Genomic DNA, 26,351 nt, shown 5'->3' on the forward strand with positions numbered 1-26,351 from the left:
TCAAAGTCACGAAGGTTCACAAAGCCCTCGAGTTTAGTCAAAACCCTTAGTTGAAAACGTTTGTTGACACTTTTGTCAGCAAACGTTCTGCAGCACAGACGAAAGCTGAAAAAGAAATTTATAAACTCATTTTAAATTCGGCTTTCGGCAAAATGTGTGAGAGTGTTCGTAATAGGAATCGTTGTGACGTTGTGACCGATCCAGAACAGTGTGCTTGAATTAATGCCGATCCCCATTACACTTACTTTACAATCATTGACCTGGACATGGTACTTTTGAATAGAAAAAAAGACGCATTGCCTTGAATAAAAATATTGCTGCAGCTATTTCTATCCTGGAGATCTATAAAAAACTCATGTTGAAATTCTACTACATTGTGGCTCGGTCACAGTGGCCTGAACAGGGGCAAGTAGAGGTCTGATACGGTGACACGGATTCTCTACTGCTCAAAGTAAAAACACCAACTCTCATTGATGATTTGGCGCACGGTGAAATTATCAGTTCACGAATGGACTACACCAAGTGGAGTGGTGATCTTTACCCTGAGCTAGTAAAACGTCGGGCGCCCAATCAGCTTTTATTTTTAAATCTGAAACAGGTAGCGACTTGATTTCCCGTGGTATGTTTGTCGGTCCGAAGGTGTACTTTATACAGACATACGACGAGGAAATCAAGAAACGTTGCAAAGGAGTACCCACGCGCTATGTGGACAAGAATTTCGACATGGACATTTATAGGAATTGTATTGTTGAAAATACAATTCCACGAGCCAAATTGTTGGCAATTCGTTCATTAAACTACAGGAACTATACTGTAAATGTAGAGAAAATAGCCATGAGTACCATTTCCGACAAGATCTATGTTTGTCAAGATGGTGTGACCACCCTCCCCCTTGGACACTATTTAACTTCAGACCGGATCGAATGTACTGCCCCCCGTGAAAGTCTCGGTTTAAATAAAGTCCTGTAACTAATTTCCTAAAAACCTTTGGGGGGGGGGGGGGCCTCACGGCCTTTGGGGGGGGGGGGGGCTCGCGGCCCGGGGGGGGGGCGGCCGCCGCCAGCGCGGGGGGGCGCACCGTCACCAAAGTTATCTTTTTTTTTTTTTTTTGACTTAGAGCAGATTTTTTTTTTTTTAAGTGCCATCTCTAATTTAATGTTTTTTTTTTTCTCTATAAACAAAAAAAAATGTGTTTTTTCTCTCTCTCTGTACCTATGTAAATGTTGGTGTTGTATTTTTTTTTATAAATAAATTTAAAAAAGTGTATTTTTTCAAGTGCTCTCTCTAATTTAATGTTTTTTTTTCTCTCTATAAATAAACAAAAAAAAAGTGTTTCTCTGTGTGTATACCTATATAAATGTTGTTGTTGTATTTTTTATTATGAATAAATTTAAAAAATTGTATTTTTTTTCAATGTATTTTTACTTTTTTTTATGTGCATATAATAAAAGAAAAAAAAAATATGATTCTTTTTATTTGTCTTTTTCTTCTTCTTCTTGAAGAACAGAGTAGTAGTAGTAGGGAAAAAAATTTTTTATTCATTAGACAATTAGTGTCTACAGTTAGTTGTCCAGGTGAACTGTTGAAAGGAACATGTATCAATTTAAAACACCATTCAGATCGTTTCTGTGTGGGCCCTCGATGTCGGCCAAAACAACACTCTTAACTAAATTAATTAAAAATTGCGATAAAATGTTTACAGAAAAGCCGAAAAAAATTTACTATTGCTATAGTATTTGGCAGTAGTCATACAATAAAATAAAATCAATTGCTGCCACCACCACCATGGGATCGATGCAGATACAGTTCATACAGGGACTTGATGTTTTCAACATTATTGAACCAAACTCTTGGCTGATCATTGACGATCTGGCTGAATATATTGAACAATGGTCCCAGCAAATGTTACAATTGTTTACTGTTCACTCTCGTAATGAACAGATTTTCGTTACTCTAGCTCGACATAATCTGTTTCATCAGAGCAAGTGTATGTTAACGCTTGCTTTGAGCTGTACCTGCTATATAATCTACAGAGTTGTTTGTGACTCTCGCTGACTAAAAACTCTCAGTAAACAAATCTATCCAGGTGCCCCTAAATTTCTGCTCTCCGCATACAATCAGGCAACTAATAAACCCCACGGTTATATCCTGCTGGATCTTAATCAAAATACACCCGAGGATCTACGTGTAGTCACAGATATTTTCGACAATGAAATTACAGTATATCTCCCGGTGAACACTAAAAAGAGCTATTAGTCGCTATCATGACACTGAAGAAACTACATGAAAATAGACATTTGTTTTCAGTTCTAAGCACTTCAAAACCTCCGCATAGAAAAGCAATACTCAAACACGGTATTGACAATGATTTCATTAATCTATTATCTGAACTTTGTTTAAATTTGACCGAGGGTAATGTTCAACTACCAGAAGTAGTTAAGCAACAGGCAAAGCAACATCGTTCCATTGTACGTACATTGGCCTCTAAAAACAAAGGAAAGAATTTTAAAAGGAAACGACTTCTTCAGGCAGGCGGTACCTTTTTCACACTTTTACTGCCAATAATTACAGGACTTGTAAATAGTTTTCTCTAGAGAATGGCTAAACCCTATAAGTTGACTACAATAGAACTCGCTATCTCACCCTTGGAACACTTTGAGGACAATCTGAGTAAATTCCTTGACAATGAAACTATTGAGGATGATAAAAAACTGATTTTACTTCAAGATGCACTTCGGCAAGTGGACAAACACTATCGATCAAAGACCACTGCTGCTGCTGCTGCTGCTGCTGATCCCAAAAAAGGATCATCTTCTCAAGAGTCTGCTGCTGCTGCGGCTGGAACACAATTAAAGAAGGAGGACTTTAATTAATTTTTATTTAAAATTGTAAATCTAATGCCCCACTAATATCGTGAACAAATTAAACGACTCCTAATCTATCTCTTGGAAAGTGATCAAATTCAAGTTGAGAGCAATGGGGAAAGGATTATAATTCAGGGCAAGAGCTATAATCTACTTGATTTAATGTATGACATGGTTACAAATCGTAAAGGACTATTATCATTTGACACTCTTCTATACAACTTTCTAAATACATTAAACTTCCGCAAAAGTCTTATTGGCAATAGACAAATTCTAAAAAATCTAAATGAACGAGCATCATCATCATCATCAACATCAACATTAAAATATTAACTTGAAGAAGAAGAAGATTTTAAATCAATTTTGGAAAATACTAGCACACCACTGATAGCTAGACAAAAGCGAAGACGTATCAAGTCAACGTCCCCACCACCAGCAGCAGCAGCCAGTATACAAAAGGGTAGCGGACGTTACACAACGTGTTTACGTTCAAAATGGCTGAAGTTCTGAAAGGTGTTTATGAAAATATTGGCGAGGCGGGGAGTTTAAGTTCCCCCACAACTCTTTCCAAAGTCACGGGTGTTCGCACTAAAATTGTACAAGACTATCTACAAAATGAAACAAGTTACACTCTGCATAGAAATCATAGACTTCGTGCCAATCAATATCGAAAAACTAAAGCCTTTTACCCATTGGATATAATGCAAGCAGATCTCTTGACTCTAGATGAGCTTCAAAGACGTCACAATATACCGTAAAAGTACATTCTACTTGTAATCAGTGTTTTTAGTCACTCTACGTATGCAATTCCATTGCGATCAAAGAGAGGTGTTGAAGTTGCTCAGGCCATTGAAAGTATTCTCCAACAGGATTCATATAAAAAAATTCAAACGTAGCGCGATAGTGAATTTGTTAATCCTCATGTTGCAAAAGTACTAGAGAAGTATAGTACACTGCTCTATCATACGCACAGTCCTATAAAGGCTGCATTGGACGAACGATTGATAAGAGCTATTCGACTTTTGATTTAAAGATATTGTACATTAAAAAATACGCCGGCTTTTATTCATAATCTAGATAAAATCATGTTGATTTATAATCAAAGACCTCATCAATCATTGTCCAACTCTACACCAACGGAAGTTCATCATTCGGATCATAATAAAACTGACACCTTTCTTAAACAATATTCCAATGAATCAAAAGCCAAGAAGAAGAAGAAAAATAAATTCAATGTTGGTGATACGGTTCGAATTAATAGAACAACTAATGTTTTTGAAAAAGGGAATTACTTGTGGTCCACTGAACTTTTTAAAGTGGCAATAATCCTAGACACTAAACCCATAACTTATCGCCTGCGTGATACCAAAGATGAAGAGATTCTCGGCGGCTTTTATGATTATGAATTGCAAAAAGTTAAAAATGCTAGTGAAATCTATCAAATTGAAAAGATATTAAAGAAACGTACTCACGGGGGTAAGAAACAGTTACTTGTTCGCTGGCTAGGATACAACTCTGATTTTGATTCTTGGATTGGTGTTGAAGATATTGACAATGCCCAATGATTTTTATGTAACTTTCATGTCCAAGGTTTCCGATCCTCTCTACAATGACTTGAATACGACAAGTGATTTTTGGACAAAATTCTCCCCCGCCATCAAATTTGACGGCGCATATGAAGTGGCCCTTGTCGATTGTATTCTCAAAAATACCTATGACATCCTGAGAAAGGATCGTAAATATGAAATAAAAATACGACCGTTTGAATTCGGTGATGAAGGTGCAATGGCAACATTTGACTCTAATCAGTACCCTATTGCTAACATCCCCTACAGGGAATACAATACCATGCATGAACTGTGTCGAGTTATCAACAAAAAAATTGCAAGTCGAAAAAAAGGCGGTTTCACTTTCAATTACTAGACGGAACATAGGAGAATTTATGTTACCAATCCATTTCAGAATGAAAGAATTTTCCTCAATGAGAATTTACGTGAGGTTCTTGGTTTTAAAAAACGTAATATTAAGACAGAAAATTTCAGTGGTAGTGACCATGTTATCTATGCAGACTATGCACCCAGCTTCTCTACGGACACTTGTATATTTCTCTACGCTTCATTTGTGGAAACATCTCGGGTTGGTAATTTAAAAGTTCCCCTCCTACGAGTTCTTCAACGAAAAACCAATCGAGAACATATTCACCACTACAATATAAAGCATCTTCAGTATATTCCCGTAAACACTTCCTATTTGGAACTCTGTCAGTTAACACTAAGAAATTAATTCGGTGATCCAATAGCAATTTCAAAAGGCTTAGCAGTTATTACATCTCATTTTCGACCTATTGTCAACGACAACGACGGTACAATAACCTACACAATGAACAATAGAAGAACTCCATTTGTCTGTCCCGATATTGACTGTTATGTTGGTGCTTTGAGTCCACGTCAAATAGGCAATGGATTGGACTATTACAAGGGGTGTACTACAATGTCTGGCTATGGTCTTGGTAGCTGGTTTGCTAGGCTATTTCGTTCTGCACCACCCCTTGCCAGAAAATATCTTGTACCTGCTGCGTCAAATTTTGCTGCCTCAACACTACAGGACTGGGGGTCGGGCAAGAATTTCAAGGAGAATGTTAAGGAAAATATTAGATCTTCAGCAAGAGCCGTTGGTGAACAATTAAAATCTCGACAAAATGGGGAGGGATTGAAAAGGATGCGTTCGCGTCATTCACTCATCAGTCTCCACCCAGGCAGGAAGCAAAAGACATCAACAAGGACTTTGAGAAATAAAACAACGAAGGTCAATAAGCAGCAGCAGAAGAAGAAGAAAAAGAAAAAGATTGTTAGATCAAAGAAGGATTTCTTCTCTTAAGATGACTTATCTCCCCCACAAGGAATCATATCCATCAATCAGTTCCTCATTGAATCTTTTTAATGCTGAAAATGTTGATGTCAGTGTCAAGTATGGCTACTATGAACAATTCCACCCTCAACAACCCCTCTCTGAAAATATACACTTTCAAATATTGTACAATGAAGACTATTTCATTGATTTGTCATCAACATTTATTGATTTAAATGTTGTGGTGAAGAAAAAGTCAGATAATACAAATCCAAACGCCGGCGATGGTCTCTCCTATGAAAACTGTATTCTACACAACCTATTCAAACCAATTAATGTATTGATTAATGGGACATTGGTGAGCAATAGCAATAATTTATCCAACTATGCAAGCTACATACAATTTATGACGATGATGCCAAAGGCGTACAAGGAGACGAGAGGACAATCATTGGGTTATGAATATCGAACAGGTGTTGATACTGACGGTGAGTTGACTACAGCAGTGACCCAGGAGTATCATCTAGTTGGAAAATTAAATCATGAGATATTCAATATATCCCAATGGCTACCCCCCAATGTCAAGATTGACATAAAGTTGCAGATGGCCCCATCGAATTTCATTTTGAGAAAAACACTTCCTGCAGCACCCGATGCAAATGTTATTATCACATCGGCACTTCTCCACGTCCGAAAACAACAAGTTATGAGCTCTGTTGCATTGGCAGTGGAAAAGCTAAGAGCCAATGGTAGCAATATTAAACTTCTTGTCCCCCATACAATCACCAATCAACGTCACATTGCCACCGGTTCTCTTAGCTATAGCTATTCATCATTTATCAATGGAGAAATCCCATCAAAATTGGCATTGGCCTTTGTGAAGAGTGGCAGTGCCGTTGGATCCTGGACTGAATATCCCCATGATTTTAATTTTTTCGGTCTATCTAGCTTCGTGTGCAAAGTGAGTGGTATTCCACTGTACACTCTATCATTTGACAAAAAATTCTATAGAACTCTGTACGAGTTGACTATGCAATCTCTAGATCATGACTCTCAAATATTTGAAAATAGAATAACTAAGTCGATATTTTCAAAAAATCATGAGGTTGTTGTTTTAGACTTTTCAGGCATGCAAGGTATGAGAAGAGTACGAACTTGGAATGTACGTATAGAGTGTACATTTGCCGATGCTCTGGCTGAGACTATCACGTTAATATCACTGAGTCAACTTGAAACCTATTGGGAAATCACACCCAACGGCAGTTTTCTACTAGACCTAGCACCATGAACACAAACCAAATAATCAATGTATTTAGTATGGATCCAGACATGTTCCAGTACAAGTCCTATTGCAGACCCTCGGACTTCATTGAAAAAATTCCAAGTGTTAACAAGACCCTAATCATTGTTAATAGCAGTCCATCGACTTTGAAGACTGGCCATTGGCTCTGCATCTTTCAAACAGCGAAGAATATTGAATTTTTTGATCATCCTGGTCTATCGTATAAATTCAACACACCATACATCAGTAACTTTATTGAAAGCAGTGGGAAAACCATTATTCAAAATCAACGAGGAGTACAGGATTTAGCGACTAAGACATGTGGCTTTCATGCACTACTCTTTTTCATTTTCAGATGTCGTGGCTACACCTACAAGCAGTTTCTCAACATCTACGTTGACTTACCTCAATTGAACGACTTTCTAGTGGATAATATACTTACAAGTATATTTAATATTTATTTTAGTGCCCTAATAATAAAATTTTCCAAAGATTTATGTGAAATTTTTTATTAATAAAAAAAAATTTATATACATGATAAAACGACTTTTCTACTCTTTAGATTTAATCCACTTCTAGGTATTTGTCGACAACAACTAGTGCAGGTAGATTATCTGAATTCACAGTGTAATGATCCTGATGTAGTGCAGTGTCAGGGTCACATTTTCTACAGTAGAATGTGACTTCACTCTTGTCATATCTCTTTGTATAGTCAATGATACTAGTCGCATTCATTCTATAGAATTCACATTTTTTATTTTGAGTATTTGAAGCAATTTCACAAGCAGTGTCCTCATGCGTCGAATCAAATTCTGTCCCAGCCAAATAAAAATCAGTGTGCTTATAATCAAAACACCCATTGTCTTCGCAACAATGCTAAAGAAACTATATTCCCTTTCTGTTCCAACAGTTGAATCGTTGACCCGGTTCCTCCTCCCAGAAAAATCTAAAACCACGACGATACCAATCTCGTAGCAATAAACTAAAATCATGGTTAGGATTCTTTCCAATCATACCGGGATATGTACTCTCCCACTGCTTACATTTATCATAATGACAATTGGAGCATTGGTGGCCTCTAGGAAGAGAGTCACACACCTCTTCAAGACAGGACTTACAACATTTAATTTGTACAGCATATCCTCTATGCACTTTACACGGGTTGCAGAATCTACACTTTTCATCATACTCCTCAATCATTGTGCAATTCTCACATGATGACCAACTGCCCTGTGTATACATACATAACGGACATGTATGGAACATTTTGTCATGTGTTAACACTCTCACTACCACAATGAAACTGAGCTAGCAACAAAAAAAAAAATTGTCTGAGAGAGAGAGAGAGAGTAAATCATCCTTGAGCACCATCTTTCTTATGAAAAAAAAAGTCCTAAATTTCTAAAAACTTATTTATAAAAGAATATTAACAGTATCATTTTGCTTCTTCGTGATCAATATATCAATAAATTGTGTAAATGCATTTGGACAACGATGTAGAAGCTTCAGACAATAGTCTAATTATGGAGAATCAGTTTTCATTATATAGACAAGCATTCCCCCGAGAAAATATCTTCCTTTGAATAGACAACTCTAGAAAATCATCGTCTAGAATCAAACGCTTTTCCATAAGAACTAGATTCCTCATGATTCGATCTTTCTCGAATCTATCCATTTTTTAGAGTCCTAACTCTCTCACAACCAACTTCAGACTAACCAGAATTTCTTTTTTCTACTCTAAAAAAATATACGCTAGTCTACTATAGAAAGAAAGAAAAAAATACCATTGATTTAGAAACAGTTTTATTGATCATAATTACAATAATAATAATATTCACTGATGCATTTTGTTCTCATCAATATATTTCGATAGGACATCTATTGCTGACCGAAGTTTATTTATATGGAGAATATTTACTTTTCCAGCAAAACACAGCTGCTCCTCCTGCTTAAATTTGCTTAATGATATCACGTATCTCGCATACATAATGTCCCATTCAAGACATAGTCTACAACCAGCAGTTATTTCCACAGCCACATTGGGTACTCGTATATCGTTGCTGCTGCTGCTGTCGGTTACATCATTAATCTCCAATAGTGTAAATGCACCACTCATTTTTTTTTCTCCACTAATATCCTTGCAAATAAAAAAACTATTCTCTTTGAATTCAATTCTCTTACTAATATGAATTGTAAAGAAAACTATTCCTTTTATTCAAATCCTAATCACCAATCAAGTTGTACCCGTTCCTATCGGCAAAGAGTGTAATGACCGAGTGTAATGACCTGTTTACCTAACAGAAAAACCTGTTTGGTACGGGGGCGTAAGCAAAGTGGTACCTTGGTATATACTGATAACTTCTTCGATACAAAGTTCCCTGGTCTAAAGAAAAAATAATAAACAATACGTTGTGCCAACATCGTTCTTATATACCCACAGGGCATAACTTAAAACCCTTGCTCTGAGGGTTGTGGGGGAGTTTCCTCCTCAAAAACATATTTTATATCTGGAAATAAACTACGCTGAACAAAATGGCTGTCTCAAAATTTTGATTGAATCTGTTAGGGGAAATAGTGGATATGGAAGGGGTGTTAGTTGCCTTCAATTACTTTTGACTATCAAAAAGGGCACTAGCCCTTTGACTTTTCAATCGATTGAGCCCTTTTTGAAGTTTCTTCGACACCGCTTTCTATACAACCGTATATGCCCCCAGGGCATAACTTGCACCCCTTTAACTGAGGGCGGTGGGAGAGGGGGGGGGCGGGTTGTCATTCTCAAAGACCTAATTTCCAGAACTTTCAATTACGTTCAACAAAATAGCTATCTCAAAATTTTGATTGGATGTGTTTGGGGAAAATGTGGGCGTGAGAGGGGGGTTAGTTGCCCTCCAATCACTTTCAACTATTAAAAAGGGAACTAGACCTTTGAATTTCCAATCGAATGAGCATTTTTTGAAGTTTCTATGACAACGCATTCTATAAAAACCTTATATGCCCCAAGGCATAACTTACAACCCTTGCCCAGAGGGCTGTGGGGGAGTGTCCTCCTCAAAAACATAATTTCTATCTGGAAATCAACTACGCTGAACAAAATAGCAATCTCAAATTTTGATTGAATGTGTTTCGGGAAAGGGTGGGCATGGAAGGGGTGCTAGTTGCCTTCCGATCACTTTCGACTATTAAAAAGGGCACAAGCCACTCCAATTCCCAATTGAATGAGCCCTTTTCAAAGTTTATACGACAACTTCTTCGATACAAAGTGCCCTGGTCTAAAGGAAAAAAATAATACATTGTGCTTACATCGTTCTTATATGCCCCCAGGCCATAACTTAAAACCCTTGCCCTGAGGGATGTGGGGGAGTGTCCTCCTCAAGAACATATTTTCTATTTGGAAATAAACTACGCTGAACAAAATGGTTATCTCAAAATTTTGATTGGAACGTTTAGGGAAATGGTGGGCGTGGTGGGCGTTTCGACTATTAAAAAGGGCACTAGCCGTTCAAATTTCCAATTGAAAGAACCCTTATCCAAGTTTCTACGACAATTCCTTCGATACGAAGTGCCCTGGTATGGAAGAAAAAAAAATAATAATAATATAGTGCGCACATCGTTCTTTACTTAGGCAGCGTGATTGCGCTGCCTATGTATTTAGAAAAGCCTTTGATACAGTGGATTTTAAAATTTACTCAAACGTCTGCAATCCTTTGGAGTTCGTGGTAACAATCTGAAGTGGTTTGATAGTTTTTTTTTTAGTGGTAGACCTCTTCAAGTTGTATTAAATGATTTTTTTTTCCTATCCTTTTCAAGTAAAGTGGGGTGTACCCAAGGGGTCTGTCTTAGGACCGCTTCTGTACCTTGTGTATGTTGATTCAATGCGTTTCTACTTACCTCAGTGTTTTGTTACAACTTTTGTCTATGATACTGCTCTAACTGTGTCTAGTCAATCCCTTGATGATTTGTTGAAAGTAAATAGGGTTTTAAAGTCTTTTTTGTATTTACAAATTTGAGCCTTTTGTCAGTAAATGTTAAAAAAAAAATTATTTTATGATGTTTAGAACAGTTGGTAAGCAGCCAAGTGTTGATGGAGAGATATTTTTTAATGGTAGGGCTTTGTCACAGCTGCATAAAGTGCGTTATTTGGGTTTCCAGCTTGATTTGAATTTGTCTTGGAGGCCCCATAGTGATCTTGTTGCAGTTAAAGTTGCTAGAGGTCTAGGAATTTTGCACTGATTAAAGCATTTTTTACCATTTTCAGTTCTTCTATTACTGTACCATACTATTGTTGCATCTTATATTTTTTATGGTTGTGTTCTTTGGTCTAGTAATTCTTATGCACATTTTAAAACAGTGCATATTCTTAAAAATAAAACAGTGCGTAAAATGTAGATGATACCTCGTCGTGCTTTAAGAAATTACGAGTGCTCAATATTGGTCAGATTCCGCAATTATCAAGCTGCTGTTTTTGCTTATTGATGCTGGAATGATCTATGTCCTACGGTTTTTACTGATTTTTTCGCATAAATCGTACGCTCCACAGGTATTGATTAGAGAGGCGGATAATTTTGTTGTTGAGTACCGAGACACCGCACGTGCAGTTTTCGGAATTAGGTATTTAGCTCCGGCTATTTGGAATGATATCCCAGCTGGTATTTGGGAGGCTGAGCACATTGGGTTATTTAAAGCAAAAGTTTAAGAAACATTTATTGGGAGAGGGGAGTTAATTTGGGTATTATTTGTTATTTGAGAGAGTGTTTTGTACCATTTTTTTTTTTTTTTTTGTAAATATTTCTATTAGTTGAGAATTTGAGGATTGCAGCCGTCCATCATCAGGCTTTTCGAGCCTTCCCCGGGCAGTCGTGTGTATATATAATTTATTTTGTAATTATTAGTAAATAAAATAAATTTGTCAAATCTGTCAAATTTTAGATGTTTTTTTTTTTTTTAATAATTTCATCAAATGTGGAATCGCATTTCACAGTAACTTTCTCAGAATGGGTTTTAACTGAACGCCATTTCCAACCTAATTCATCCCGTGTTAGCTCAATGAATAGTTAATTGATTCTGTGAAATGCGTCTGTCAGAAGATCTTCCTTATCGTTGTCAGTGACTGAGCCACAAATAATATATTGCGCGTTTGATCTTTCTATCAATAGCTATGTTGACTTAAAATGTAGCAAAATTTTAATTGCTGAGTTGCTTTCAACAGACTTACCGGCTTTTTTCTTTCCTAAAACATTTGGTTTTTCTTACATAAATTTTGCTCTCTTCGGAATATTGCTTTTGACTTTTTTTTTCACTATTTCACCTTTTCTTCTCTCTTCCCTAATTGTGCATCGTTCCTTTTATTTTATTAGGATTTTACAAGTTTTTTCTTCGTTATTCTTTGTCAGTTTTCATTCTAAAAGAAATAAAGCTTTGTCGCATTAGTTCAACTTTATGATGCATATACATTTAGCGTGGTATTTCATACCTGCCCCATTAGCCTAAATTGAGAAAGCTGAATCAATTGGTCTAACCCCTAACCAATTAACCAAATATGAATCAATCGGTTTATCTGCGCATGAAGAACTCCGAATGTATTTGAATGTATTGTATCCGAATATATATATATATATATATATATATATATATATATATATATATATATATATATATATATATATATATATATATATACATACATATGTATATGAATATATATATTGAAAAGGAATTTTTCACGTATTGAAATGGCATAGTGACAGGACACTACCTTGTCGGACCCCAAACGGAAAGGCCACGTTCTCAACAAAATCGTCTTCTAAATGAAGTCGAACTTATGAATTAGTAGTCCGTAACTGAAGGACAAGTAAAAAAGAGGAGTTTAACTTAATGGATAGTTGTAAACCGAATCAAAAGCCTCGGACATCTAATGCGCGAGCCTTAGACGTCTAAGGTCTTAGAGACGTCCAATGTGCGTAAACAGACTTGAGAGCCAGCTTTGGAAGTAGTAACGAGTTGAACACCCGATGTGTATGTTGGCACTCTATATACGATTTAAAACAGCTAAATCGATCTGATGGATAATCCACTTAAAGAAGTAATGTAATGATGTAAAGTAATGTGAATGATGAAATAATGTGACAATATAAGGAATAGTGCTATTCCTTATAGAACGAAAACTGAAAAAGAATAACGACGAAAAAAACCCTGCAAAATGCTAATGAAATATAATAGCAATGATGTATAATTTGGGAAGAGGGGAACAAGGGTGAAATAGTGAATAAAAATAAAAGGTGTATTCTGAAGCAAGCAAAAATAATATCAGAAGAACCAAATATTTTAGGAAAGAAAACACCGGAAAGTCTATTGAAACCAGCTCAACAAAATTGGTGCTACATTTTAAGTCAACATAGCTACTATTTGATAGCAAGATCAAACTCGCAATATATTTTTAGTGGCTCAGTCACTAACAACAAAAGGAAGATATTTTAACAGACAGACAAGTGACGACGAAAATCAATATAAATTAGCATTCTGAGGGCCGAGTGCCAGAGTCCGGCCTCGAAATTGGCTACATAGTTTTTTTTTTCTCTTAAAACTGGCATATTAATATTTCTGGCCACAAAAATGGTCTAAATAGGTCACAACTTTAAAGAAGAATTCGTATTTTGGTTCCAGGGTGGTTGTATAGAGCCTATGGTGACGGCATTAGATCAAGGAGAAGTTCACATTGTCAGCGATTAAAAGACAAGCGACGAAGTTGAAAATGTCTGCGGTTAGAAGACCATCAACAATGAGAATCAATATACACAAGGCTGCCGCATAGCCGGTACTATATATAAAAGTACATATATGCAATTATTTAACTGCAATAAAAAGTGCCATGGTAGCCTACTTGGTTTCACTATTTTAAAAAAAAAAAAAAAAAAAAAAAAAAAAAAATTAAGTTAATGTCTTGTGCTTGAACTTCAATTTGCAATCACTGTTCCAAAAAATTTTTCATAGAATAATGGAAAATAATTTGGAACTGAGTAACATTTCTAGCGAATTATTTTTAAATTACACTTATAAGTTTTATATACTTAACAGTGTCACATACTTAACCCATCGCCTTCTTTAAGGCCAGCAGCAATTCTTATTATAAATAAAATGGTAAAAAAGTGTATTCAAAGAATTCTACCTTCCAGAGTTCTCCTGTATGATGCTTCCATCAGGCCTCCTCCAAATCAAGTTAGTAGCTCCTTCTGAACGGCAAGCAACTATATAGCTAGTATTACCAAATGCACTCACTTCTTTCCTGTTTGGAGTCAGTTGGATGTGCTGGGAGCACGAATAGGAGACGAAATAAACTGGAAAAATGACAAATAGTTTTAGTAATTAAACACACCATAGTCTGTTAGTAAGGAATGACATACATATTTTGACATATCGTTGACCTATAAGAAATGTTCGACAACGCCATCAGGAAATGGTATATCGATAAATACATGTTTTCTTTGATATTTTAATTATACAACATTCTGTAGAAATATTTAAGGACAAGCCACCTAAGTAAAATAAAAGGTCGTTTTATTTTAATAGATATGTTATGTATGGTAACTAATACAAAATATGTGTAATGTTGGTGCGAATAAAATGATTAGGACAAAATAGAAGTTGGCAAGCAGTTATCCTACCCTAGCAGGGTTTCCACCAGGGTCAGTTCCTAAAGTGATACAATTGCCCAAAATTTCGTGCTATACATCGATTTTTTGTGCTACAGTCAAATCAAAACATTGACTGTAATAGTGCTAAAATAGCACTTTGGTGCTACAGGTGGCAACCCTGAGCACGTGCTACAGCGCTACACATAATGAAAAAAAAAATGCTAAAATAGCACTTTCGTGATACAAGTGGCAACCCTGTACCCTAGTGACATGACTCCAAAATTTGCTTGATATGCAAGAGGCTTTATCCCCTCTAGACACCATTCTTCACAACTGATGATATTTTGAAACCACTATGACTTCAGGGGAGAGCTATTTTTTGTAAGTTTAATCTTAATAGTTTACTTCGACAAGCTCATTTTGCAAAAATCAGATTAACCTTCTAAAAGCATTCACAGGAATAAGCGATGTGAAACAGTTAGAGGCAATCCAAAAAAGATGCCAAAGAATTAATTTAAATAAGGTTAATGTCACTTCCATTTCCTTTCTTCAGGGAGAAAATTTAGTCACCCTTGATTAAAGAAAAAAAATAATTTCCTTGTGTTTTTTAACACTATTTTCCATAGTCCCGTGTAAATTCCCTTTTCCCTATTCTATTTTCTTTCCCCCAAATAGCCAGCCTCGTTCTATTTTTAAGAAAAATCTCCATTTTCACCCCGAATAAAATTTCCACTGAAAGATAGAGAAGAACGTTCAGTCCCTGAACAAGTTATGTCCTAGATAATTGAGTCTCCTCCCACCCCGACTTTCGTTTACCTCACAATTTGCTTTTTTTATGTTTTTTTTTTACTAAATTGCCTTTTGTATATTTTAGTCACAAGGCTAAATTATCTTATACATTTGTTGCTATTTTTTCTGCTTCTTTTGTTTATTAAATAAAAAAAACAAGTTTTTTTTAACTGAAAGTAAGGAACGACGTTAAAACTTAAATTTTAATTTTGGCTCACCGTGCATGAATAATTAAAATAAAATTTGCATATTAATTTTACTTGTATTTGGTTAAATGGCTTTCTCGAAAGTTGTTTAATTTTATTTACGAACGTTTTTATTAGTAATAAATATACGCAACTTACGAATTAACTTACGTAACGAACTTCTATATTCATATATTTTTAATACGTATATTAGGGGGTTTGCCCCCTAGTCAATACCTTGCTCTTTAACCTAAAGTTCGAATTTTGTTCAGATTATTTAAAAATGACCGCTTAATCAAAAAGGCCGTTACTTAGAATACATAGCTCTTATGAAAGTACTAAAAAATCTTTGGCTTAAAGAGCGAGGTATTGACTAGGGGTAGAACCCAATCATATATGTAATATTTTCTGTTCGTTTAAAGTTTTGATGTTGCTGCTGTTGCAGCTGAAAAACTTGTTTTTTATATTTAATTTCTGATCTATTTTTTAAATAACGCTGGGAAGTCCGGCGTCCCCTTCATAGCAATGTCTCTTCCCCCATGAAAACTTCCTTCATGGAAAGATCCTCCCACATAACCCCCGACCCCCCCCCCTCCCCCACTACCAGAAAAAATCTCCCCTGATAACGTTTGTATGCTTCTCAATAACCCATACTATATGTTAATATTGGGTAGAGTTCATAATTTTCAGCCCTTCCCTCGGGAAACTCGGGGTATTGAGACATCCTAAGAGAAATACCAACATTATTTTCGAGCATGTTGAACAAAACGGTTATCTCAATATTTTTACTAGGTGACCTTGGGAAAAAAATGAGCGTGGGAGGGGGCCTAGTAGTTGCCCTCCATTTTTTTGTTATCACTTAAAAAGGGCACTAGAACTTTTAATTTCCATTCCAATGAGCCCTTCCACGATACTCTATGACCACTGGGTCGATACGATCACCCCTGGGAAAAATAAAAAAAAAACAGAACAAACAAACAAAATAACACGCACCTGTGATCTTTCTTCTGGCAAAAAATGCAAAATTCCACATTTTTGTAGATAAGAGCTTGAAACCTCTACAGTAGGGTTCTCTGATACGCTGAATATAATAGTGTGATTTTCATTAAGGTTCTATAGCTTTTAGGGGGTCTTTCACCCTTTTTTCTAAAATCAGCCAAATTTTCCCAGGCGCGTAACTTTTGATGGGTAGAACTAACCTTGATGAAACTTATATATTTGAAATCAGCATTAAAATCTAATTCTTTTGATGTATCTATTTGTATCAAAATACGATTTTCTAGAGTTTCGGTTACCATTGAGCCGGGTCGCTCCTTACTTACAGTTCGTTACCACGAATTGTTTGATCAAACAGATCTTGGCAACGAACTGTAAGTAAGGAGCGAACAGGCTCAATGGTAACCGAAACTCTAGAAAACGGGATTTTGATACCAACAGATACATCAAAAGAATCAGATTTTAATGGTGATTTCAAATATATAAATTTCATCAAGTTCAGTTTTACCCATCAAAAGTTACGTGCCTGAGAAAATTTGACTTATTTTAGAAAAAAGGGAGAAAGAGCCCCTAAAAGCTATAGACCCTTAATAAAAATCACACCATCATATTCAGCGTATCAGAGAACCAAGCACCTATATGCAAAAATGTGGACTTTTGTGTTTTTTTTTTGCCAGAAGAAAGATTATGGATTCGTGTTTATTTGTTTCTTTTCCACAGGGGTGATCGTATCGACTCAGTGGTCGTAAAATGTCGCAGGAGGGTTGATTTGAACGGGAATTAAAAGATCTAGTACCCTTTTTGGGTAACCAAAAAATGGAGGGCAACTAGGCCCCCTCCCATGCTCATTTTTTCCCAAAGTCAGCCGATCAAGATTTTGAGATAGCCATTTTGTTCAGCATTGTCAAAACATATAATAACTATGTCGTTGAGGATGACTTAATCCCCCACAGTCCCCGGGGGAAGGGCTGCAAGTTATGAACTTTGCTCAATGTTAGTAGACTAGAACCTTATACTTTGCCAACGCCCCCGTACAAACAGGTTTTTCTGGTAGGTATTTCTAATCTAGAGGTCAATACATCTTTCAAAGAGGAACGAGTACGCAATACCGGTCCTAGTGTGATTGATTTTTTGGACAATTGCCTTTAGTCAAGACTAGTTTTTTTAGGAATGTGTCGTTGCTAAAGCTAACTCTCATTGGAAAAAAGGGGTATAAAGCTTTTTGTTTTTGATAAGAATTGCACAATGAACGTATCGTTTGACGTGGGCATTTTTTATGAGCCAATCAGAGGTTGTTCAATATACGATAACTTGATTTGCGGTTGGGATTTGAATAAAAGAAATGGTTATATTATTTGCTTGCGTGTATAGGAATTCCCATGTTATTTGCTTGCAGGTATAGTTATTCCCTTGTTATTTGCTTGCATGTATAGTAATTCCCATGTTATTTGCTTGCAAGTATAGGAATCCCCTTTTTATTTTCTTGCATGTATGGGAATTCCGTAGTTATGTGCTTGCATTTCTTCGAATTAGCTTGTTCGTTGCTTGAAGGTCTAGGAATTCCCCTGTTATTTGCTTGCGTGTATAGGAATTCCAATGTGATTTCCTTGCTTGTATAGGAATTCCAATGTTATTTGCTTGCATGTATAGTAATTCACTTGTTATTTGCTAGCATGTATAGGAATTCCTATGTGATTTGCTTGCGTGTATAGGAATTCCCATGTTATTTGCTTGCATGTATAGGAATTCCCATGTTATTTGCTTGCGTGTATAGGAATTCCCTTGTTATTTGCTTGCTTGAATAGGAATTCCCTTGTTATTTGCTTGCTTGTAAAGGAATTCCCATGTGATTTGCTTGCATGTATAGGAATTCCTATGTTATTTGCTTGCCTGTATAGGAATTCCCATGTTATTTGCTTGCATGTATAGGAATTCCCATGTTATTTGCTTGCATGTATAGGAATTCCCAAGTTATTTGCTTGCATGTATAGGAATTCCCATGTTATTTGCTTGCATGTATAGGAATTCCCATGTTATTTGCTTGCGTGTATAGGAATTCCCATGTTATTTGCTTGGTTGTATATGAATTCCCATTTTATTCGCTTGCGTGTATAGGAATTCCCCGGTTATTTGCTTGCATGTATAGGAACTCCCAAGTTATTTGCGTGCATGTATATGAATTCCCAGGTTTTTTTGCTTGCGTGTATAGGAATTCCCATGTTATTTGCTTGCATGTATAGGAATTCCCATGTTATTTGCTTGCGTGTATAGGAATTCCCATGCTATTTTAAGGGCTTATGTCCCCCCCATGCTATTATAAGAGTTTATGCCCCCTTCCTATGATATTCCAGGAGCTTATGTTCCTTCCTATTCTATTATAAGGGCTTTTCCGTGTGGTTTTTCTTTACTTGGTACCCATTAAAAACAAAATTTTTGTGTTAAATAAGTAGTTCTTATATCTTTTAAAAGAGCTTTACGGGGTTTGAGACACTCTGTTGCCTGATTCCGTTTGATTTTTCTTTACTTAGTGCCCATTAAAAACTAACTTTTTGTGTTAAATAAGTAGTTCTTTTATCTTTTAAAAGAGCTTTACGGGGTTTGAGAGACTCGGTTGTCTGATTCCGTGTGATTTTTCTTTACTTGGTACCCATTAAAAAAGTTGCTAGCGAAAACCCCGTGTGGATGAGTTGAAATAAAAATTTTTAACAAGAAATGGCTGAAAAGTGTTTTGGAGGAGATGGGTTGATTGGCAGAAGGATATATTAGCGAAGTTAAAGTGGAGGACGAGGTGCTAGCGAAAAATCTAAGCTAATAGGGGTTTTTGACCGTAAACTCTAGTTTTTTGTAAGAAAATTATGGAAAATACAATTCGTTGGTTCATAGGTGAAACTTAAGTCCAGGTATGGATCGAAAAATAAACTATTTCTGTAGAATCTGAGCTAATAAGGGTTTTTTACCATAAACTCTAGTTTCCTGTAAGAAAATTATGCAAAATACAATTCTCTCGTTCAAATGTGAAACTTAGGTCCATTCTCTGGTTCAAATGTGGAAAAAACCCGTGTGAATGAGTTAAAATAGAAATTTTTTAACAAGAAATGACTGAAAAGTGTTTTGGAGGAGATGGGTTAATTGGCAGAAGGATGTATTAGCGTAGTTATAGTGGAGGCCGAGTTGCTAGCGAAAAACCCGTGTGGATGAGTTGAAATAAAATTTTTTTTCAAGAAATGTCTGAAAAGTGTTTTGGGGGAGATGGGTTGATTGGCTGAAGGATGTATTAGCGAAGTTATAGTGGAGGGACAAGTTGCTAGTGAAAAATCTAAGCTAATAAGGGTTTTTGACCGTAAACTCTAGTTTTTTTGTAAGAAAATTATGGAAAATACAATTTGTTGGTTCATAGGTGAAACTTAAGTCAAGGTATGGATTGAAAAATAAACTATTTGTGTAGAATCTGAGCTAATAAGGGTTTTTGACCATAAACTCTAGTTTCCTGTAAGAAAATTATGGAAAATACAATTATCTCGTTCAAACGTGAAACTTAGGTCAATTCTCTTATTGAAATGTGAAACTTAAGTCCAGTTTCGGATGCTCATAATAATGTGGACTGATGGTTCTAATTCAATATTTTTTTTTTTCATAAAAGCAAACTATTTTTTTTAAACTTCGAAATTATTCAACTTTTTTTTTTTTACGTATCTTAAAATGATAAAATATTCTTACGGCGCTAACAATTGTACTCTGTGATTGGTCAGAGACACAATGTGGCTTTTCCCACTGGCATTCTATGTCCGGATATCGACACTACCTAATCTATTGCATGTATTAAATCAGTATTTTTTACGCAGTAGTACGATAAACACATAAGTCATATCTTTTAAAAAAGTGAAGATGGAGCATTTTAATAAAGTGTGTTCACATGTCAATGCTATTGTAGCATTGAATGCGGACAAGGAGAAGTATTTAAACTACGAAACAAGTTAAAATGGTAGCAGTATTGGACATGTATGTGTTCATTATCATGACAGTAAGGAATTTAATTTCTTTGGAGTATCAAAAAAATTCAACTCTTTTTAGGGTGGATATGCAAGAGTGAGATATCCAGAGATGATAGCACTAAAAGAAAATGCCAAAATAAAAATAATAGTTGATGAAGAGGGACATCTTCTTGCCAGTGCTTGTGGTAACATGCTACCTATTGTTACACCCCATCGTCAACTTTTGGGTATTAGCATTCAACGGAAGATCAAAAGAAGTCATGCATACTCTTCTACTAATATCATAAACCATATCTTGTCGACGTGCCGAAACTGTTACCTTTGTAAAAATAATGTTGTAATAGACAGTGAAATTGCCGGAAAAATAAAAAGGGCATTGGCAGAAAATATCACTAAGGAATATAAAGATGAATCGATGAAAAACAAAGTGCCAGCAAACGTCACTACCATTAATCAAACAATTAATGAACCAAATAATAGCAAAGATGAAGTGCATATTGAACATGTGGATGACCCCCCATTAGAAAAGTGTTCACATGCTAGTGTTATTGTAGCATTGAATGCTGACAAGGAGAAGTATTTGAACTATGAAACAAGTACAAGTGGTAGCACTATCGGAAACGTATGCGTGCGTTGTCATGACACTTTTGAATTAAATTTTTTTGGAATACCAAAATAAATCAATTATACAAATGGTGGATATGGGAAAGTATTATTTCCAGAGATGTTAGTACTCAAAGAGAATGCCAACATAAAAATAATAGTTGATGAAGAGGGGTATCTTCATGCTAGTGCTATAGGTAACATACTACCTATTGATAGAACCTTTCGTCGGCTTTTAGGTATTAGCATTCAAATGAAAGCAAAGAGGAAAAGAAAGGCCTACTCTGCTACTAATATCCTAAACCATATCTTGTCTACGTGCCTAAACTGTTACCTGTGTAAAAATAATGTGATAATAGACAGTGAAATTGCCAGAAAAATAAAAAGGGTATTGTCAGAAAATATCACTATGGAATATAAAGATGAAACGATGAAAAACAAAGCACCAGCAAACGTTCCTGGCATTGATCTAACAGTCAATGAATCAAATAATACCAAAGACAAAAAGCATATTGAGCCTGTTCATGAGACACCAGTAAAAATTGTGTATGATTCAAAATGGAATAATGATTATTCCACTGATTACGAACTAAGAGAAGACAATAACTACAATATCAAGAGAGAAAATGGTGAACCATTTTATGGAACAGATTCAAAATGTCCAAATTTAATCATTGATATTAATAATGTATCATAATATATTTTTGTATTAATATTCTACATAACACTATTTCATTAAAAACATTACATTGTTATGTGTTCATTATTTTTTAGAGTAAGCTAGCACATCAAGCGTTTAGAATGTCTATTAAAACATCGACGATGTAAGAAAAGGAATTTGCGTACATCTATTGTCAAACACATGGGATAGGATTGTCGAAATCTAGGTATCAGAATGAAGAATTGTAGGTAAGTAAGTAAGCAAGTAAGTAAGTAAGTAAGGAAGTAAGTAAGTAAGTAAGTAAGTAACAAACTCTTTCTTGAAGTTACCTCATGGTTACACAATGCAGGTATTTAATTTAAGAAATTATGAAAAAAATTTTAAGCATGTAACAAAAAATTGTAAGCAAGTAAAAAATCCTTTCCTGAAGTCACCTCTCTGATGAACACATTGCATAAACTCCATTTAAGAAATAATCAAAAATTATAAGTACAAAAAAAAAGTCATTTAATTCAAGAAACTATGAAAAAATTCTAAATAAGTAACAAATCCTTTCTTTAAATTACCTCATGGATACACAATGTGGAAATTTCATTTAAGAAATTATCGAAAATTGTAATTAAGTAGCAAATTTTCTCTTGAATTCACCTCCTGGATAAATAAAAAATACATTTCATTCAAGAAATTATGACAAAATTCGAAGTAATTAACAATCTGTTTCTTGAATCTTCCTCCTGAATGCACAATACAGATATTTCATTTAAGAAATTACGAAAAAATTGTAAGCAAGTAACAAACTCATTCTTGAATACACCTCGTTGATACACAATGCAGAAATTTCATTTAAGAAATTATCAAAAATTGTAAGTAAGAAGCAAATTATTTCTCGAACTCACCTCATGGATCAATAAAAAAGACATTTCATTCAAGAAATTATGACAAAATTCTAAGTAAGTAACAAACTCTTTCTTGAAGTTACGTCATGGATACATAATGCAGGAATTTCATTTAAGAAATTATGAAAAAATTGTAAGCAAGTAACAAACTCTTTCCTGAAGTCACCTCGTGGATACACAACGCAGAAATTTTATTAAGGAAATTATGAAAAAAGTGTAAGTAAGTACCAAATTCTTTCTTGAATTCACCTGCTGGATAAACAAAAAGACATTTCGTTCAAGAAATTATGACAAAATTCCAAGTAAGTAACAAACTCATTATTGTTTTCACGACTTAGATACACGATGTAGAAATTTAATTCAAGAAATTATGAAAAAATTCTCATTAAGAAACAATTTCTTTCTTAAAGTCAACTCTTGGATATACAATACGGAAATTTCATTCAATAAATTATGAAAAAATTGTAAACAAGTAACAAACTCTTTCCTGAATTCACCTCTTGGATACACAATGCAGAAACTTCATTTAAGAAATTATCAAAAATTGTAAGTAAGTAAAAAATTCTTTCATGAATTCACCTCTTGGATAAACAAAAGAAGTTATTTCCTTCAAGAAATTATGACAAAATTCTAAATAAGTAACAAATCCTCGCTTGAAATTATATCATGGGTACACAACGCTTTATTGTTTTCACGACTTAGATAAACGATGTAGAAATTTAATTCAAAAAATTATAAAAAAAAGAGAATTAAGCAACACAATCTTTATGTATTTTCACCTCTTTACAGAAAAAGACATTTCACTCAAGATATTACGACAAAATTCTAAGTAAGTAAAAAATTCCTTCTTGAATTCGCCGTTTACTGGCAAATACAGAAATTTCATACTATGGGACCTCGACACGTGATTAAACACGTTTTGAAACTTCATGATATTTGCTTGCCTGTCCTTGACACCTTTCGAAAACGAGCGGGGATCCCCCACTAGGTCCTACACAGTGCAAAAAAGTGACGTCTCTGTGTCGTCTATGTGATGAAACACACATAGAGACGAGACACGCACAGACACGACACACAAACAGAGCCATAGTGAGAGAGATATCCAAAAAGTTGGGTTGATCTAGGTTCACTTAGAGTGGCGCGCCACTCTAAGTCCAATACATTTCACATTTCCAAAGTCAATACATACATTTCCAATAGTGCTACCATTTTTACTTGTTTCATAGTTTAAATACTTCTCCTTGTCAGCATTCAATGCTACAATAGCATTGACATGTGAACACACTTTATTAAAATGCTCCATCTTCACTTTTTTGAAAGATATGACTTATGTGTTTATCGTACTACTGCGTAAAAAATACTGATTTAATACATGCAATAGACTAGGTAGTGTCGATATCCGGACATATAATGTCAGTGGGAAAGACACATTGTGTCTCTGACCAATCACAGAGTACAATTGTTAGAGAGCCGTAAGCATATTTTGTCATTTTAAGATACGTACAAAAAAAAAAGTTGAATAATTTCGAAGTTTAAAAAAAATAGTTTGCTTTTATGAAAAAAAAAATATTGAATTAGAACCATCAGTCCTCATTATTATGAGTATCCGAAGCTGGACTTAAGTTTCACATTTGAACCAGAGAATTGACCTAGGCTTCACATTTGAACGAGAGAATTGTATTTTCCATAATTTTCTTACAGGAAACTAGAGTTTATTGTCAAAAACCCTTATTATCTCAGATTCTACAGAAATAGTTTATTTTTTCGATCCATACCTGGAATTAAGTTTCACCTATGAACCAACAAATTGTATTTTCCATAATTTTCTAACAAAAAACTAGAGTTTACGGTCAAAAACCCTTATTAGCTTAGATTTTTCACTAGCAACTTGCCCTCCACTATAACTTCGCTAATACATCCTTCTGCCAATCAACCCATCTCCCCCAAAACACTTTTCAGACATTTCTTGTAAAAAAAATCTATTTTAAATCATTCCAACTTGTTTATCTCTAGCATGACTGCCTCCTCTATAACTACGCTAATACATCCTTCTGCCAATTAACCCATCTCCTCCAAAACACTTTACCATCATTTCTTATGAAAAAAATTCTATTTCAAATCATTCACATGGGTTTTTTCACATTTAAACCAGAGAATGGACCTAAGTTTCATATTTGAACGCGAGAATTGTATTTTGCATAATTTTCTTACAGGAAACTAGAGTTTATGGTCAAAAACCCTTATTAGCTCAGATTCTACAGAAATAGTTTATTTTTCTATCCATACCTGGACTTAAGTTTCACCTATGAACCAACGAATTGTATTTTCCACAATTTTCTGACAAAAAACTACCGTTTACGGTCAAAAACCCCTATTAGCTTAGATTTTTCGCTAGCACCTCGCCCTCCACTTTATATTCGCTCATACATCCTTCTGCCAATCAACCCCTCCCCCCAAAACACTTTTCAGTCATTTCTTGTTAAAATTTTTTATTTCAACTCATCCACATGGGGTTTTCGCTTGCAACTTTTTTAATGGGCACCAAGTAAAGAAAAATCACACGGAATCAGACAACCGAGTCTCTCAAACCCCGTAAAGCTCTTTTAAAAGATATAAGAACTACTTATTTAACACAAAAATTTAGTTTTTAATGTGCACTAAGTAAAGAAAAATCAAACGGAATCAGGCAACAGAGTGTCTCAAACCCCGTAAAGCTCTTTTAAAAGATATAAGAACTACTTATTTAACACAAAAATTTTGTTTTTAATGGGTACCAAGTAAAGAAAAACCACACGGAAAGCCCTTATGCTCGCAGAGGAATGAAAAGCCTAGACGTTAAAAGCATATGAAGGGAGCAACCAGTATGTTGCGACCATGGGGGGGGGACCTCAGCTCTTAAAATAGCATGGGGCTTCGGATAAACTCTAGCACAGAACTCTTGGATTAAAATAAGTCCACGGCCAAAACACTTGACATACTATACACGCAAGCAAATCAACGTGGGAATTCCTATACACGCAAGCAAATAACATTGGATTTCCTATACATGCAATCAAATCACCTTCGTATTCCTATACATGAATGCATTTTACATGGGATTTCATATTCACTCAAGAAAATAACAAGTTATTTCCTATAAATGGAAGCAAATAACATGGGAATTCCTATACACGCAAGCAAATAACATGGGAATTCCTATACATGCAAGCAAATAACATGGGAATTCCTATACATGCAGGCAAATAACAAGGGGATTCCTATACACGCAAGCAAATAACATGGGAATTCCTACACACGCAAGCAAATAACATAGGAATTCCTATACATGCAAGCAAATAACATGGAAATTCCTATACACGCAAGCAAATAACAAGGGAATTCCTATACATGCAAGCAAATAACATGGGAATTCCTATACACGCAAGCAAATAACATGTGAATTCATATACATGCAAGCAAATAACATGGGAATTCCTATACACGCAAGCAAATAACATGTGAATTCCTATACATGCAAGCAAATAACAAGCGAATATCTATACATGCAAGAAAATAACCTCGGAATTCCTATACACGCAAGCAAATAACATGTGAATTACTATACACGC

The 26,351-nt window shown here is 35.2% G+C and overlaps 1 protein-coding gene across 1 annotated transcript in view; it reads right to left on the bottom strand.

Annotated features, from left to right (window-relative positions):
• Window positions 1-26,351, bottom strand: part of LOC148950935 (neural cell adhesion molecule 1-like) — a 256,145-nt gene that overhangs the window by 207,257 nt on the left and 22,537 nt on the right. Inside the window, exon 2 of the mRNA XM_089090517.1 lies at window positions 14,156-14,324. Coding sequence (XP_088946643.1) covers window positions 14,156-14,324 — 169 coding nt within the window. The remainder of the gene's footprint in view (window positions 1-14,155; window positions 14,325-26,351) is intronic.

The sequence above is a fragment of the Artemia sp. Qi Xiang Cuo genome, chromosome 6 (genome assembly GCF_049724085.1).
Source record: "Artemia sp. Qi Xiang Cuo chromosome 6, ASM4972408v1, whole genome shotgun sequence".
Lineage (NCBI taxonomy): Eukaryota > Metazoa > Arthropoda > Branchiopoda > Anostraca > Artemiidae > Artemia > Artemia sp. Qi Xiang Cuo.